Raw genomic sequence first — 17,936 nt, 5'->3', positions numbered from 1 at the left:
CTGCCAGTAATTGGCACAAAGGAGGCTCTGCTTCCTTTGCTGAAGTAGAATAAGGGCTAAAAATGCAGTCAGCTGTTTCTGCAACTGGCATCATTTTTAACCATAGGTTGGCAACCTGCAGCTCCGGAGCCACATGCGGCTTTTGAACCTTCCCCTATGGATCCCAGCCTCCTCTGCCATTTGCAGAGAGAGACAGAGACAGAGCTTGTCTCTCTCTCTCTCTCTCTCTCTGTGTGTGTGTATAAAAAAAGAGAGTAGCCTCACCCTGTTCCCACGAGCTGAAAAGTTTATTGGGCGGGGGTCCTCCCTTTGCTGAGTCTGTGCAGGAAGCAGGAAGCAGGAAGGACAGGAGAGAGCTAGCTAGCCCAGCTGTACTGACTCAGGAATTCTGGGAGTTGAAGTCCATGAGTCATAAAAGAGCCAGGTTGTCTACCCCTCAGCTAGCCCAATAAGAATGGGTGTTGGCTTGTCAGAGAAAACAGCTTGAAGCCAGCTTGCCAGGTCAGCAGAAGATCGGAGAGAGGGAGAGAGGGGTGGGGCAAGAGAAAGAGAGGGAGAGAGAGAGAGAGGGAGGGACAGAGAGAGACAGAGAGAGAGACCTTTTTGATATTTAAAATGAAGATAACTGCATATATCCTTTTTTACCTTCATTATATATATATATATATATATATATATATATATAATATATAGGTGTATATATATACCTATAATAAAGGTAAAAAAGGATATATGCAGTGTTATCTTCATTTTAGACATCAAAAGGGTTTTGCGGCTCCCGGTGTTTTGTTTTTGGTGGGAAACGGGTCCAAGTGGCTCTTTGAGTGTTTTGGGTTGCCTACCCCTGTTTTTAGCCAACCCTGAAAAGCAGCACTTTAATATTGCCATGCATACAGTAAGAGCATTTAAACTTATTCTTGGTAGGCAAATTTGCTATGTCTTTCCATATCTTGAATTGCCATTTTCTCTTGCTGTCTGTTCTGTTTAGCTTCTTTTGAACATCATTTCTTTTTGGGAAGAAAAACAAAGCAAAGATGATACTGTGTAACCCTTTGTTTTTTGTTTTTACATTTAGCAGAGTAAAAAACACCTTTTTTTACCTTTCAACTCAATAGAATGTTGGAAGAAATTACACAAGGGACTGGGAAGCTATGTCCCTCTGTCAGCAGAATAATTCTCCAAAACTGGAACAGAGCAGAACCAAATATGGCATCAGAGAGAAACTGGAAAAAGAAAGATCAGGTTCAGAAATAGGCTACATACAGTTGGGGCTGCTGGGAAAAACATTCCAGGAAAAAGTCCCCCAATAGATCTTTGTGGGAGAGGCTAAAGAACGCCATGTCAGAGTCCTGGTGACTCCTCCATTCTAAGCCACTCTTCCTCATAGTCCCACGGCCTCATGACAGAGCATATATAACTTATTTTATGCTCCCCAGGGCACACATATACTGGACACAACATGAAGGGAAAGCAAATGCACACGTGCACATGCAAATTACTCATTATTTTTATTCCTAGTGTTTTCCTGCAAGTGCCACTTTTTTCCAGATCAACTAACTCTTGATCTGTTGATTATGATATGAAAGGACTGACTGACTTGTCACCGAAGCCTGATGTTGTGAGCTGAGAGAGAGTGACTGAGTTACCCAGCAGGTTTTCATGCCTAAGGTGGAACTAGAAGTCATAATCTTCTAGTTTCTAGTGCTTTAACCACTAGAACCAACTGGTTCTCATGCCCACATATCCATGTCTTGTTACTTTTTGCTTCCTTTGCCAGATTACATTCCGTTCACCCTAGTGACTTTCTACACATGTTAGCTCTTTGCTGGTGCACTTTTTTGCTAATTATAACTATCTTCTATTTCCTACTCATGACCCTTTATTATAATTTTTAGCTCAATCAAAATGAATCTACTGTAGTTTCCTAAGTGCTCCCCCATTTTTTAAATTGAAATGGTATGTGTTGCGTCCTTGGCGGGAAAACAGACACGAGAAGCGGCTGGAGTTCTCAGGTTCTTTTATTCAGCGTTCAGCTTACAGGAAGATGGCTTCAGCTCAGCCCAAACGCCTCACAGCCTCTTATATAGGCAACTCCCGGGTAAATGGGTTACTTTTCCCGCGCCAGCACCCGCGCATGCGCACGGCGCTGGCGACAGCCTGTCTGGTCCCGGGCAGCTTTGCACCTGCCCGGGACTGCCTGCAAACGCCCGAGCCGTTTGCAAGGCTCGGGACATAACACCCCTTTCCCCCGGGCTAAAACTACTATCAACATACAACATTTATTTTACACGACAATTTGCTCCCCAGTGTTCCCACTGTTTACTGGCTTCTGTCTTGCCAACAATGTTATGTAATCTTCTAGGTACTTAGGAGATTTCTTTGCTCTCTGTGACCTTCTTAGCTCTGGGTTACTGGCATAAGTCCCCTGACTGGAGGGAGGCATGAGCCTGTTCTCTCTACTGTGCCCTGGTGTCTTCCAAGGACTGTGCCCCGATGCCTGGCCTGCTTGCTTGCCCACCGGGCTCGTCAGGCCAGGGCTTCTGTTGCTTTGTGACCTGGTTGTCCTACCTAGCTGTAGACCCTCAGGCCCCTTGAAGTGATAGCCACTGCTGGGCGTCTCTGTAGAACCCCCTAGGTCAGTCCAAGACCTGTCAGGAGGCTGTCTATTCCCTGAACCCCATTCTGTGTTTGGGCTCGTGTGGGTTTCTGTACTCTCCCAAAACTCAGGTGTCCCCTGATTTGTGCTAGGGGTGTTGTAGTCGGGACTTGGTTCCTCGACTAGCTCTGTGTATGTTTGACCCCCTGTAGGATTTGGGGTAAGGTCAGGCCAACCTTGGGCATTGTGTGCCAGCTCTCTTGCGGGGAATGATTTGTTGGGATGCCCCCGGGTATCCTCCGTTGCTGGAGTGCTGTGTGCTGTGTGTGGAAAGTGAGTATGCCCCCGGGGTAACTCCCTGGCTGGAGTAGGCGTGAGTGCCTGTTGTGTGGGTAAGCTCCAAGACTTCCTTTTCGGAGCAATTGCAGAATCTTGGGACGAGCCGTTTGTGGCTCCCTCAGTGGCGATGGGCAGTAGCTCTTGCCCTTCCCTTTGCTCCAAAGGGTCCCCCTCCCCCCCTGGAAAAGACCCAGGAGTTTCAGCAGAAAAGTCCCGCCTAGAGCGGAGTTGGTCGATGTGCCGACGCAGGACACGACCGTTGTCCAGGGCAACCTCGTAGGAGAGAGGACCTGTGATCCTGGACACAGAAGCGGGGACCCATGTATGACCAGGCCCGTAATTGCGAGCCCAAACCGGGGCACCCACAAGTAGTTGTCTAGGTGCCCTAGGATGTGAGGTAGATGAAGGCAGTCTGTCCGGATGCAACCGGTCAAGTCTCGTAGTAAGTTGGCGCCCCCAACGAAGTTCAGCTGGACTTCTCCCTGTAGAAGTGGACGGTGTGGTGCGATAAGAAAGGAGAAAGTCAGCCAACCTGTGATGCCAGTCCCCGTAGGTGAGTCTCTTCAAGGCGTCCTTTGCGATGCGCACCATGCGTTCAGCCATACCGTTGGTGGATGGGTGAAAAGGCGCAGATGTGGCATGACGAATCAGGTTTGCCTGTAAGAAAGCTTGGAATTCGGAGGAGGTGAATTGAGGGCCGTTGTCAGACACAATGACATCTGGCAGCCCGTGTGCAGCAAAAATCCCCCTCAGTACCTGAATAGTCTTTGCAGTGGTGGTGGACGAGACAGGCACAACCTCAAGCCATTTTGAATGGCTGTCAACAAGGACCAAGAAGAACTGGCCCTGAAAGGGCCCAGCGTAGTCAATGTGCACCCTAGACCATGGGGACTGTGTTTCCTCCCATTTATGCACAGGAGCTTGGGGCATCTCTGGGCGAGATCGTTGGCACATGTGGCATGCGTGTACCTTAGCCTCAATATCTTTATCTAAAGCAGGCCACCACAAGTGGCTGCGTGCAAGAGCCTTCATACGAACAATGCCAGGATGACCCTCGTGGAGGGATTCTAAGACCCTAGTCCTCATTGAGGTGGGAATGACAACTCTGTTTCCCCAAAGCAAACAACCCTGAGAAAGGGACAATTCGTTCCTTTTGGACCAGAAACTCTGAAACTCAGGACTAGGGCAGTGCTCAGGCCACCCGGACAGGACCCAGGAGCGGACACGTGAAAGTGTGTGATCTGTACCTGTTTCAGCGGTAACATCCCTGGCACTAAGAGGGAGCTCGGGCAAGGCTTGGATTGATAGAATGTTGACAGCTGGCGCGGGGTCAGCTTCTACTACTGGCAGAGGCAACCTACTGAGGCCATCAGCATGGCCCATTTCTTTCCCAGGCTTGTGGAGTAATGAAAAATCATATGCAGACAAAAAAATAGACCACCTAAGCATTCTAGGGGAAATGATGTGGGGAGTCTGCTTACGTGTGGTAAACAGTCCCAGCAGAGGCTTATGGTCAGTGAAGACCGTGAAATGCCTGCCATATAGAAAATCGTGGAATTTTTTAATTCCAGCAACAACAGCCAGAGCCTCCCTGTCTATCTGAGCGTAGTTGCGCTCGGCAGAAGACAATGTTCTGGAGTAGTATGCAATAGGAACCTGAGTTCCATCAGACCTGAGGTGACTCAGGACAGCTCCAACCCCGTAGGGGGATGCATCACAAGCGATGCACACAGGAAGAGACTCGTTGAAATGTGCAAGAACACTGTTAGAAGTGAGCAAGGCCTTGACTTCTTTAAAGCAAGCCTCATGTGCTTGTGACCACAGCCACACAGCTTGTTTGTCTAGTAGCCTGTGAAGAGGCTCAGCTACACTAGCTTTATGTGGAAGAAAAGAATTGTAGAAATTCAGGAGGCCTAGAAGGCCTGAAGTTCGGCCTTAGACTTTGGCCTGGGTGCTTCTAAAATAGCAGTTAGTTTGGATTCAGCAGGATGAATCCCAGCAGCATCAATTTTGAATCCCAGAAATTCAGTAGAAGGCACCCCAATCTTGCATTTGTCTTTTCTGAGCTTGAGGCCTGATTTCCTGAATCTTAACAGGACAGCCCTAAGCCTTTCAGCTAGAATGTGTGTGGAGTCTCCTGCAATCAAGACATCGTCAAAGTAGGGGCAGACCCCTGGTATACCTCGTAGTGTGTTTTCCATTACGCTTTGGAAAATCCCAGGAGCGACATTCACTCCAAACTGCAGCCTTTTTACCTTAAAGGCTCCCCTGTGGGTCACAATAGTCTGAGCTATGGCAGCATCATTATCAACAGGCAGCTGTTGATATGCTTGAGCTAGGTCAAGCTTTGCAAAAACACGCCCCCCCTTGAGAGAGGCCAGGATGTGACTGACCACAGGAACAGGATAGGCATGTTGCTGCAATGCCTTATTGAGTGTGCATTTGTAATCAGCACAAATGCGAATGTCCCCATTTGCCTTTAGAGGCGTGACAATGGGGGTCTCCCATGGGCTGGAATCAACAGGTTCTAGGATTCCTTGTTGGATTAGTTTGTCTAATTCAGTGTCAATCTTACTTTTTAAAGCAAAAGGGACCCTTCTTGCTTTAATCCTAATGGGAGTGACAGTGGGGTCTAGCTTTAAGGACACAGGTGGTCCTTTGAATGTGCCCAGCTGGGGGCTGAAAACATCTGCAAATTCTTTGCAGACTTCCTGTAGGTCGAGTGTTTGTAAGCTGTTGAGTCCTGTGACGTGTATCCCCAGGGCCTCAAACCAATCGAGTCCTATGAGACTCGTTCTTTCACCCCCTACTACTAACAAGTCTAGTGGACCTTCAAAACTCTTGTATTGCACGTTAAGGGTGGCCTCCCCCTTAACACACACTCTTGAGTTCTGAAAATCAGTTAATACAATATCAGAAGGCCTTAACTTGGCCTTAGTCCCACTACTGGAACAAATCTTCCTAAATGTATGCAATGAAATGATGGAAAGGGCGGACCCTGTGTCTAGTTCCATAGATAATGGAACCCCTTGTAGCTTCACGTTGAGTGACAGCTTTTTCTTCATGGGCTTGTGTGTGCCTGTCCTACAAATGTTTCTACGCGAAGCGCAAAAACCTACCCTATTCTGGCTGGGGACTCTGGTACCCTTCAGGCGTTCTTCTTGAGGTTGTGCCTTTCGTCGGCCCAGACACACAGCTGCAATGTGCCCTTGTTTGCCGCATGCCCGGCAGGTAGCGGAGCGGAACTTGCAGTCGGTTCTCCTGTGGCGACCTCCACAGCCGATGCACTTGAGCGGAGCTGAAGAGCTTTCCTTCTGATTTTCTCCCTTCGCGGGGTGTAGACGGTCGACTTCTTCGTCCGGATCCTCCTCGGAGTTTCGTCGGACGTCTTCTTGGTGCACGGACGCACCCTCTGCACTGCTTCTGATCGGCCGCATGTTCTTGACGGCGCCGCCTGCTGCTTCTTCCGCGGTGGCTTCCCTTAAAGCGTCTTGGAAGGATAATTCTTCCTTAGCGAAAAGTCTCTGTTGTAGCTCTCGATGCCTCAACCCGCACACGAATCGGTCCCTCAGTCGTTCCTCGAGGTCCTTGAACTCGCAGGGCTTGGCGGCCTTCCGTAACGCGGCGATGTACTCCTTGGCTGACTCCCCGGACCGTTGATCCCTCTGCTCGAAGGTGTGGCGCCATGAGATAACGGACACCTTGGGGTGGAAGTGGTCCTTCAGCAGCTTCTTCAGGTCTGCGTAGCTTACAGACTCTACTGGAACAGGTGCTGCAAGGTTTTCTGCGATTTCGAAGGCGTCTTGGCCGCAAGCGCAAAGCAGGGTGGCAGCCTTCAAGCTATCTTCCCTCACTTGGTTTGCCTTGAAGTAGTTCTCCATTCTGGATACGTAGGACTCCCACCGCTCTGGATGTGAGACGTCGAATTCCGCAAGCCTTCCGATTTTCGCCATCTTCGGATCTTCAGGAGACGGGTCTATCAGCCAGCCTACCCCCGAATGCGCACTGGATTGGCGGGCAGCTGCTGAGTCAACACCGTTCCTCTTCCGCCGCTCAGGACTCCTTGGGTAAGCTTACACTTTTTCCTTTCCAGGTAGTGCAAGGCATCCCACCTTCGTCGCCAGTGTTGCGTCCTTGGCGGGAAAACAGACACGAGAAGCAGCTGGAGTTCTCAGGTTCTTTTATTCAGCGTTCAGCTTACAGGAAGATGGCTTCAGCTCAGCCCAAACGCCTCACAGCCTCTTATATAGGCAACTCCCGGGTAAATGGGTTACTTTTCCCGCGCCAGCACCCGCGCATGCGCACGGCGCTGGCGACAGCCTGTCTGGTCCCGGGCAGCTTTGCACCTGCCCGGGACTGCCTGCAAACGCCCGAGCCGTTTGCAAGGCTCGGGACATAACAGTATGTGATTATATTTCTAGTATCTTCTTTTAAAGAAGAATTGTACAATCAATTCCTGACGTGGTTAGCTACATTTGGAGAAGACGCGTGTCTTGAATCTTGAAGAGCTATGATGGGTTAATGCAGAGGAAACTAAGCTTGATAAATTATCACGTAAACCAGGTCAACATCAATACAAAGCTCTGGGTCTCTACATTTACAGGAAAAGTTGCCTAAAATTTCCTGGGAATAGCAGGAGCCTATAAAACCTAGTTTACCAGTTGGAGAATTTGTTGAAAGGCCAGTCCTGTTTGAGTAAGGTGGGGTAACGATACTGGCAAATGCTGTGTTTGCTTAGTGTTGTCAAATGTAAGAAATCTGTCTTTGGGAGGACACCTAAGCTAAACAAAAGTGACAAGTAGCCAACCACTTCCTTCAAGTACCCCAGAGGAAGGGCATTTCCTGATCCCTATAGGAGGGAGGGAAGCCCTCAGACCTGGGAAGTTTCGCAGCGTATAGCTTTAGGAAAGAAGCATAGCACATTTACACTTCCTTTTATCAGTCAATGAGCAAGTAATTGCTTTCCTATCTATTTGGTAACCTGGGTACCTTCTAGAGCTAATGTGAGGGTAATTAAATGAGGATATTATTTATTTCTATTGTGAATAAAATATTTAATGGTAGGGAACTATTTCAGGGCTGGATGGGATTAGAATTGCTGACATCGCTAGAATTAAATGCTGCTGCTTGCTCTTAAAATTCATAGAGCTCTCCTCCCATAGAGGTAAATCAACGCCTCTTTTGATGGTTGCCCACTTAGACCATGTTTTTCAGTAATAGCCAAAATGTAGAAGTCCACAAAAGATCTTTTATCTGTGCCTTTGCCTTAATATTGTCTCATCCAAAACAAATGTTCAGTTTAAGGGAAAGTTCCATTACAAATGGCTAAAAACTGATAATTAAATGGACAGTCGCTACAAGAAAATGTGTGTTACTCCAAATCTTAAAAGAACATCTGTGATAACTAGCCTTCTTTTCTTACCCACAGCACTTCCCTGGAGACTGCCTTAGCCGAGTGCACAGAGGCACTGAATTGTTTCCTGCATAACCAGTTCAGTAAGAGCTTGGAAATGCTGCAGCCCAGGTAAATCAGAGGTTCCCAAGCTGATTCATCCTGCACACAGGACAAATGCAGGATATCAGCTTCCTTTCTACGCACTGTTACCAGGGTTCCTACCTGTTCTGTTGAATTAAATCTTCCTCCAGCACTTTCCAACTAGGGGACCCCAATTACAATGCTCATGGCTATAGTGGCTATAGCGTTGAAACAAATCTGTGGGATGCAATGAAAGGAGAGTTGCTTCTCAGACATTGAACTCAAATGGATGGGTGGGAAGGGAATTAGCTTGGTTTGCTAGAGTCCTTTTTGTTTTCAAGTCTAAAATAAGGCAAATTATGTTCCTCTAGCTAAGTGTTCCATAACACTCCTATGCAAATAGCTATCTAGTTCCCCTGTGAGGGATTCAGCTCATAAGTATTTCATGTAGCTTGTGGTGAAGGCAGCAGGATATTTGCTGCAGTATTCTAAAAATATATTGCTGCTGGAAGTTGGTATTTTAGGAGGCTTATTACAGAGAGGCCAGGCTTGTGCTGTTAGATTGGGTGGCAAAATTTAGAATGAAATGTTATTGAATAATGGCAACTCTTTGCTGCATGATCTTCAGCATCCCCATGGCATTGATGGAGAAAGTTATACATCCTGTATGTGGGAAAAAGAAAGAAGAGTATTTGTTTAACAATAAGTCTTAGTCAAACCCAAAGTATGTAAAGATTGTGCAATGTTAAGTGATGCAGTTTAGGAACAGAGCGTTTATGACTCCTATAGTTTAAAACAAGGATAGGGAAAACAGCGGGGAAACTGTTTTACTGCAGCTATCATTCTATGAAGTGAAACATTTACGGAAAGAATACCTTCTTACTCTTATGTATTCTGAAAGATTGCTAAATTTATGTATCTCAGATGGTCTTTAGAAGGTAAAATAAAAACAATGGTCATACTGGATAACTTTAATTGTTATGTAGACTTACTTTTTAAAAATACGTTTTGTTAAAATCAAGAATCATTTTTACTGTATTTTAATGAATGGACCTTATTTTTGTCTATGTTTTGAGCCTAGAAAAAGTAACATACATACAAATGCCTTAAGTAGAATGCACATTAAGAGTTTGATTTTTGCCTTCCATTCTAGTTTAAGTCTGTGTTACAAAACTGATGCTGATGAAATCTGAAGCCACCCTTGTAAGCAATAACTCTTCCTTTGCAAAAGCTGATGGCAAAGCTGCATTCACTTAATGAATGCTAAACCCTAAGCCCAAATTACATCAGATGAAACATATTATGGATTAGCTTGTTAATTCAGTATGTTAACAGACCGTGTCATCTGTCATCTGAGGCGTCCACCAGCCCTGCGGTGTAGGCTGGAGTTCTTTCCCCCTGATGAGCAGAAGTGGGGGGTTCCGCAATTTCCATCATTCTCATGGCAGTTTCTTTTGGCTTAGCTGAAGACTTTCCGGATTTGCTGATTGGGAATCTGTCTGGGTTGTGCTGGGGGGCTTTGGAGCGGCATTCTACAGCTCGATGCCCTTCTCTTCTGCACTTGAAACACCCCATTTGCTTCTTGGCTGTAGCCAATGGTTTCACTGGTTCGTGTGTCAACTCAGGCAGGGAGTGGCTCCATTGTTTTCCTCGGCGGTGTCTCTTCAATATGTCGATCTCTGCTTCCTCTGCCAAGATGTACCATTCCTCAAGTTGATGTGAGTCCCCTCGGGGCAGGCAAGCATCATAGAGGTCATAATTTAGTCCGTCTTTGAAATGGCTAAGGAGGATGTCTTCTGGCCAGTTCAGTTTGCTGGCAATGGCCCGGAATTCTTGTGTATATTCAGCCACTGGACATTTGCCTTGCCTCATGGTTTTTATCCTTTCGCGGGCTTTGAGATCAGCCAGGGGGTCTTCAAATCGTCTTCTCAGAGAGGACATGAAACGGTTGAAGTCACTGAGTTCTGGGGCATTGGAGTCGTGCAAGTTCACCACCCAATCTGCAGCCGGTCCGTCCAGGGCAGATTGCATGATCTGGATGCGGGCTTTGTCGCTGGGGATGTCCCGCCCATATTCCTCCATGTAGCTGAGGACTTGGGTTAGGAAAAACCCCAAGTGTGTTGGCTCCTTTTTGAATTTCACCTCCAACAGTGGACGTCTTGGAATGGATCAGTGCCTCTGTTGTTGGTGGTAGTGTCTTCCATCCAAATCGCCATCTGTGGTTCGGTAGGGGGTAGGGACTACTGGATCAGCAGATGTCCCCGGGGTTGCAGGTTCCACTTCCCCCTCGGTGTCTCTCCCTTTGCGGCTCCAGGAGCTGGGGCGGCCGTAGGGCTCAGAATTCTCCTCTCCTAGGGAGTTGAGAGTTCTCTTCCTCAGGTCAATAGCTTTCTCTAGGATCCAGTCTGAGTACGGTGCCCAGCTTTCTCCCTCTTCACTTGCGTGCAGGGATTTCTCCATCTCCTGCTTCCATTCTGGTTGCTTGGCCCCCCCGTCTCAGGGTCACCTTTCTTGATTCCTTTCCCCACTCACTTTCCCATTGACCAGTGAGGCTTGTGGTCCCGTGTCTCCACTACTTCTTCTCCTGAGGAATCTGATCTCTCAGATCCCAACATCTGGCAAGGTTCCAGTTGGGGCAGCGGCTCTCTTTCCAGGGAGTTTTCCCCCTTTCTTGCTCCATTGTCTGACATGGTAAATTTTTGCAAAATCCCCCGGCAAGGGTCTCCCTTCTGGGTGGATTAATTTTGCAAGTCCTGTCTAATGTAAGGACCCACCCCACTTTGCATCTTAAGAAGACAGAACTCTTGGAATAAGTCTTCCAACAGGCATCCTTTATTAAGAGAAAATGGTTGCAGGCGTTCTAGACAGGACTTGGGGTCCAAGCTTTCCCATTCAAGGTTTTAAGGGGTTCCCCAGTAGCCCCACCCAATCACCCCCTACTTCCAGCGACAGTCTCAGGCATTACACTCCCACCCCCTTTTCCTTACTGCCTGCTGGATGGAGACTTCAGAGAAAACTACATGAAAGGTAATAGCCCCCTTTGTTATGGTTAGTCCTTTTGGTGATACACACACCCAGTTCCTTTGAAGTGTACCGAAGGAAGTGAGGGCCATAAAGCCCCTTTGTTCACCCCCTTCCCTTCTTCGTATGACAGAATCCAGAGAAGGCAGAAATGGGGTTTTCTATAATTGATAACTAGAGATGAAATATAATTGGATTCTGACACCGTGGCTAGATTCCCCCAAAATACAATAATCCACAGATAAATCAACTATGCAAGTGTATAACAGGGTACCAAATGCAAAAGCACTGGGGCAGGTGGGGAAGGAGAGTGGAAAAAATATTGGGAGAAATAATTGAAATCCATGCACAATTCAAAAATGACTTTGACTGGATCCCCTTACTACACTAAAAAGCCACATCTAGTTTTCTGCACTACTGTTGATAAAACTGCATTGATTTGATTCTCAGAGCATAGATTGACTTAACTGCTAATTGGTAGTTGGACTTCGTAGGGTTCAATGGAAGAATTTAAGTTTGACTGAATATTCTCAAACTTCTTGACCTTGCGCCCTATCTAACAAAATGAAATTCATTGTAGAGAAAAGCAAGGTTTACACTTAGGCAAGAATAACCAAATATACACTACAGATAAGGTGAAACTTGGCTCAATAGCAGTGACTGGGAGAGGGATCTTGAAGTCCTAGTACAGTGGTGGCGAACCTATGGCATGGGTGCCAGGGGCGCCACTCAGAGCCCTCTCTGTGGGCACGCGCGCCGTTGCCCCAGTCCTAGGCCTTCAGCTGGGTTTAATAAAACCTTTTCGCTTTAGGCCTCCGCCACCGTGTACAAAAAAAAAAAAAGGCTCAATCAGTCAATTTCAACTTCTCGTGGGAAAAAAAAGATCTTGCCAAGTTGGAATTGATTGATTTAACTTTTTAGTCCCACCCAGTCTGCCGTTACCATCGCAGCCACGCCCACCCAATGGGCCACACCCACCCGGCACTCGACGATGCATAAGTGGGTTTTGGGTTGCAGTTTGGGCACTCAGTCTCTAAAAGGTTCGCCATCACTGTCCTAGTAGACAATCATTTACATATGAGCCTGCAGGCTGCTGCAACCATAAAAAAAAAAGCCAATGCAATCCTAGGCTGCATTAACAGAGGGATAGAATCAAGATTGCATAAAGTGTTAGTACTGCTTTACAAAGCCTTAGTAAGACCACACTTGGAACACTGCATCCAGTTCTGGTCACCACAATATAAAAAAGATGTTGAGCCTCTGGAAAGAGTGCAGAGAAGAACAATAAAGATGATTAGGGGCCTGGAGGTTAAAACATATGAAGAACGGTTGCAGGAATTGGGCATGTCTAATCTAATAAAAAGAAGGACTAGGGATGACATGATATCAGTGTTCCAATATTAAAGGGGCTGCCACAAAGAAGAGGGGGGTCAACTTATTCTCTAAAGCAGTGGTTCTTAACCTGGGTGATATGATTTTGTTTTTCAGGGGGGCGATGGAACAAAAAGGGGCAACATGGGGGCGAAGGAACGAAAAGGGGGCAATATGGGGGCGATGGAGCGAGAGGTTTTGGGGTCACTTTTGAGACTTTTTCATACAGTGAATTGCTGTATATCTGTCGTACAAAAACATCAGATCGCTCGCTATTAGTGGATTGAATTGTGTTTTCAAATGTTCCTCCAGCTACCTTCAGTACAGAATGCCATACATATGTGAATACACATTGCTTATCTTCATGTGCGTTGCGCAGCAGCCTCTACCCTTTTGTTGTATACTTCGTTCGCTTGCAAATGATGAAGACACATGGCGATGCTGAACAAACTCTTTATTTCCTCTTCTTCAAAACCGAGCAAAAACAAAAGGCACGCAGGCCTTTTTATATGGCCAGAAACCTGGACAATGTCAGCCAATGCGAACAGAGCGTTTTCGCGCCTTGCGCATACACACAAGGCTAGCGCTGCTCTGTCTGGTCCCGGGCAGCTTTTGGAATGCCTGGGGCCAATGCAACGTCCCGAGCCTGCTTTTGCAGGCTCAGGACACAACACTTTTTATATTTCTTTTTGCGTCTTAAATTTCACTTGTAATTCAATCATTGAATATTACTGTTTTTCTTTTCAGGCATTTCACTTTCTTGCAATTGAATTTTGTTTTCAGTGGTCATTACATTTAAGTGTCTTGAATAAATAAGATAATAATGAAATACACGTATCACGAAGTTTGGAATAAAGTGACAGGTGGCACCAAACTTTTTCACACACTTGAGATATGGGAAAAAGACTGGAAATAAATTATTTGCATCGATATGTCCTGATGACAATTTTAAAGAAAACAAAGAAGTGTTTGCATAAATTGAAGAATTATTTCCTATGTTATGACTGAGAGGTTATGTTGGGGGAGGGGGGAGATGACAACTTCCTCATTGGCTCAAGGGGGCGATTCATTCAAAAAGGTTAAGAACCACTGCTCTAAAGTACCTGAGGACAGGATAAAAAGTAACAGATAGAAACTAATCAAGGAGAGAAGCAATCTAGAATTAAGGAGAATTTTCCTGTCAGTTAGAACAATTAATCAGTGAAATGAGTTGTCTCCAGAAGTTGTGGATGCTCCATCACTGGAGGCTTTAAAAAAGAGACAGCCATTTATCTGAAATGGTATAGGGTTTTCTGCTTGAGCAGGGGTTTGACTAGAAGACCTCCAATGTCCCTTCCAATTCTGATGATGTTCCAAATATTAATCCTCATTCTTTGTTAATACCATATGCCATATGTATGTATGCATGCTTGTGTGTGTGTGTATATCATATATGTCAATGCAACCAGCAAAGTCTTATATTGCCTTGAACTATATCTTTTGTCTTTTGTTGTTGACCCCTTTTGGCAGGATTGGAGAGAGCATGTACCATGCCTTAATTTATGCTACCATCCTGGAGATGCAAGCCATGATGACCTTCGAACATGAGGATATTGTCCATGCAGGGCACACCATGAAAGAAGCCCAGGAGATCTGTCAGAGGTGTGTAGTTCACACACACACACACTATTGGAATGGACCATAGCAAGATTTGTTTCTGAGCCAAGGTCTGGGACTGCTGCAGAGAGGATAACAGGTTGTTCAGTTCTTAAGAAAAGACTGGACAGCCACCTGTCTGAAATGGTAGGGTCTCCTGCTTGAAGATCATCAAGGTCCCTTCCAGCTCTATTCTGATTGAGCTTGTGAATGTTGCTTCTAAATAACCAGTATTTCCCCAAAGTCTGACTTGATTGCCACATTAGTTGGTGGATATTTAACTCTTTCTTGAACAAGGTACGAGATCTGCAATTCTAAATGCGTATTCCCTTTAAAAATGGGATGAAAAAGTGGGTGCAAAAAGACAAGTGGTTGGAGGATGAATATAACTTAGAGAAATTGTAGAGAATTGCTTAAACTGCTGCTGGAGCATAATGCTGGATGGCTTCTGGTGGAAAGTAATCTCCTAGGGTGAGGGGTTGGAGAAGATGGATGAATAACCTAGTAATTCAACTGTTTTTGGTTCCCCTGATAGATTTCGAAGGAAAACCACTGTGACTGGTACCTTCTCTAGTCGGCAAGGTGGAGATGCTTGTATGGAAGGTGAGAGTGCTGAGAGTCAAGACAATATTTTATTTGTTTTAAAGAAGGAAAAGCTGGAGGATAGGAAAGAGTAGATATAAAGTTGCACAAATCCATTCAGGTCTTGCTTGATTCCAGATAAGCAGGATCTAGTGAATGGTGCTCTGTCTTACTGCATTACCTGGGATTCTTGTGTCCTCCAAGGAAATGGATGCTCTTTAGGGTATCTTCTGCCATGTGTGGACTGGATGTTTGTCTTTCTTGATTCCTTTAAGTAGCTGATGAGAGGGATAGTTTCCTAAATGTGGGAGGATGTCAACATCTAATTGCAAGAAATATATTGTCCACCGTCTCTGTAAAAGGCTATCTCTAGATCTGGTGTTTTAGATAATTTATGATACTCGGGTGTCCAGCTCCTGATTACAGTGTCACAGAGAATCACATCAGGTGATTTTCCCTGTTGGCTTCCCACAAGCAAAGTCAATGGGCAACTTTGCAGGGAAGTTATAAGTCATTCCAGTAAGTCGCTCCTGCTGTTTTTCTCCTGAGAAGCCCATTAGGGAGTTGATTGTGGAATTTTCCTGGGGAACCTCTGTGTGGCACTTCTGGCCCTCTCACCCTCTGCAGTGCTTGCCCACCTGCAGCACCCCCCACCCCGCCATTTTATTTTCCTGCAATCTCTGCCAGCCCACCCAAGGCATCTTTTGATCTGCCTGCAGCCCTTCTGCTGGCCTTCCTGGATCCCATGCCAACCTGCCTGTGCTCCCTAGCAGGCTGCCCTTGGCAGTCCCCCACCCCCTATGACACCTGCTTACCTCCCTCATGCTCCCCTGAATTCCTTACTTGGGACTTCTGCCTCTTTCCACTGAATAACCCATATGTGTTACAACACTTAGTAACAAAGTTTCTGGTTCCAATTTATGGCCCCATAACTGTGGATTACCTGTAATGTGCTCCAGCTGACTAACACACAGGTCGTTGCACTTTGGACAGTTGAAGCTTCTGAAAGCATATTGTGGTAGTAGTTCAGGTAGGACATAACAAAAATGTGAGTCACTATGGCAAGATCCTCTCTGATGCACTGAATTCTGAATTCCCAGGTGAGCAAAGACCACCCAAACCACAACTTCCATCTGCTTAGCTGCAATCGCTAAGCGAAAAATCACATGACTGTGCCAGACTCACTTCTGCTTCTGTGGTGAAGCGAATCAACATGGTTGTTAAGCAAGACATTCTATCTCAACTATTTATTTATTTATTTATTAAATTTATATGCTTCCTATCTCCTCGATTGCAGTAGGATGTAAAAACAATATACTTAATATCCTAAATGCTTTTCTTTATTATGTCTTTTATTAAGAGATTATGGTGTTTCCTTTTGGGGCTACTCATTTTAGTATGGCCTTCAGGTGAATGTGCATGTGTAAAGGATGAATGATAGAGACAATATTTAGAAATATTGCACGCCCCTCCCTAAATCCACGTTTCCCTGTTACAGAGGAACTGCATGCTGAAGTATGCTATGCAGAATGCTTATTGCACCGGGCAGCCCTCACCTTCCTCCAGGTAAGAAAATTCTTCTTCCTTCAAACTTAATAGGAAATTCTGTCCCATTATTACAATATTTCCCAATTCTGGGAGAAAATTCTACGAGAGGGAGGTGCAAGAAAGATTCTAGAAGGTAGAATCCAAGAAATATGTTTCAGTGTTTTTCTTCCTGTATTACAGCTTGTGCATTGAGTTTGTTTATTCATCAGAATTTTAGTTTACTTTTATTATTTTATAAGTAACTCGAAATGTGGAACTTACATAATACTCCTTTCTCCTCTTTTTCCCCACAACAACAAACCTGTGAGGTAGGCTGAGCTGAGAGACAGTTATTGGTCCCAAAGTCACCCAGCTGACTTTCATGTCTAAGAAGGAACTAAAACTCACAGTCTCCTGGTTTCTAGGCCAGTACTTTTACCATTACACAGACTGGCTCTCTGGAGAGTTTAAAATATCTTTGCTAACTATGGACAAGTGAAACAAAAGCAGTCCCTCTTTTTTCATAACTGCTGCTCTTTTGATTTTCCAATTTTCCTTCATTCCTTGTAATTTCAGTGTTAGGATAGTGCCCCTGTTCACTTGAAGGCTGTGGCTCAGTGATGTCCCTGTGTGTATGTCAAAATCAGCAAGATTTTGATATACACACAGCTTGTAGCTATGTACAAGCACTGTATTAGCTTGCTTGGTGGAAAACAGAACCTGAATGCAAAATGCTTGAGAGATACTCTTCTATGAAAGAAATCGGGCAAGGGGATCAGATATAGATAACTGTCTAGAGATTAGTTTTCCCACTTATTTTGAGATTAATTTCTTTTGTTGAAAACAAGCTGGGGGATGAAGCCTTAACACTTCAGCAGTCATCCAATTAGTGGCCAGGTGTGATGAATGCCTTTGATGGAGTGCTATGTAACTAGGAGTGGCATTGCCTAGATCAGGGGTGTCAAACTCAATTTCATTGAGGGCCGCATCAGCATTGCGGTTGTCCTCGGGGGGGGGGCAGGGTGGGCATGGCCAGCTATACATCGTTCGTGTCAAGGGTGCTTGTGGGGGCCTGGGCAGGAGTGGAACAGATCTGAGGGTCTCTGGCAGAAGGGGGTGGGACCAGGGCAAGCTCTAAGGCATGGTCCACTGGAAGAGCCTGCCGAAACCCCTCCCCCGGAGCCCATCAAGCTGGATATGTGAAGTAGGTGAGGGCCATTTGCTGGCCACTTCCAGGCGATGATGGATTTCTTCATTCCTCACAAAGGGTGACACCTCCCCAGCGTGCACCCAGGGGGTGGGGCCAATGCAGCAGGGGCCGGTCCCTTGCTGTTTCCAGATGGCCTTGTGGAGCTAAAACTGAATGCGTTTCAGCATAGATGGCCACCA

General features: G+C 45.9%; 1 protein-coding gene across 6 annotated transcripts in view; it reads left to right on the top strand.

Moving 5' to 3' along the window:
* The window catches only part of LOC120318862 (tetratricopeptide repeat protein 39A-like), a 60,516-nt gene that overhangs the window by 17,705 nt on the left and 24,875 nt on the right, over positions 1 to 17,936 (top strand). For 5 of the 6 annotated variants that reach the window (XR_005559612.1, XR_005559613.1, XM_039366976.1 and 2 more), the window contains exons 2-5: positions 8,364 to 8,459; positions 14,313 to 14,444; positions 14,974 to 15,041; positions 16,519 to 16,586. Coding sequence is in view for 4 of the 6 variants with exons in the window: in XM_039366976.1 (XP_039222910.1) it covers positions 8,364 to 8,459; positions 14,313 to 14,444; positions 14,974 to 15,041; positions 16,519 to 16,586 (364 nt within the window). In the remaining 2 variants the exon portion in view is untranslated. Of the gene's footprint in view, positions 1 to 6,948; positions 7,003 to 8,363; positions 8,460 to 14,312; positions 14,445 to 14,973; positions 15,042 to 16,518; positions 16,587 to 17,936 lie in introns of those variants that run through there. The other variant, XM_039366977.1, reaches the window with a different exon arrangement.

This window comes from Crotalus tigris, unplaced genomic scaffold (assembly GCF_016545835.1).
Source record: "Crotalus tigris isolate CLP2741 ecotype Arizona unplaced genomic scaffold, ASM1654583v1 scf7180000020503.524756, whole genome shotgun sequence".
In the NCBI taxonomy this organism is placed as follows: domain Eukaryota; kingdom Metazoa; phylum Chordata; class Lepidosauria; order Squamata; family Viperidae; genus Crotalus; species Crotalus tigris.
This window is presented reverse-complemented; position numbering and strand designations above follow the sequence as displayed.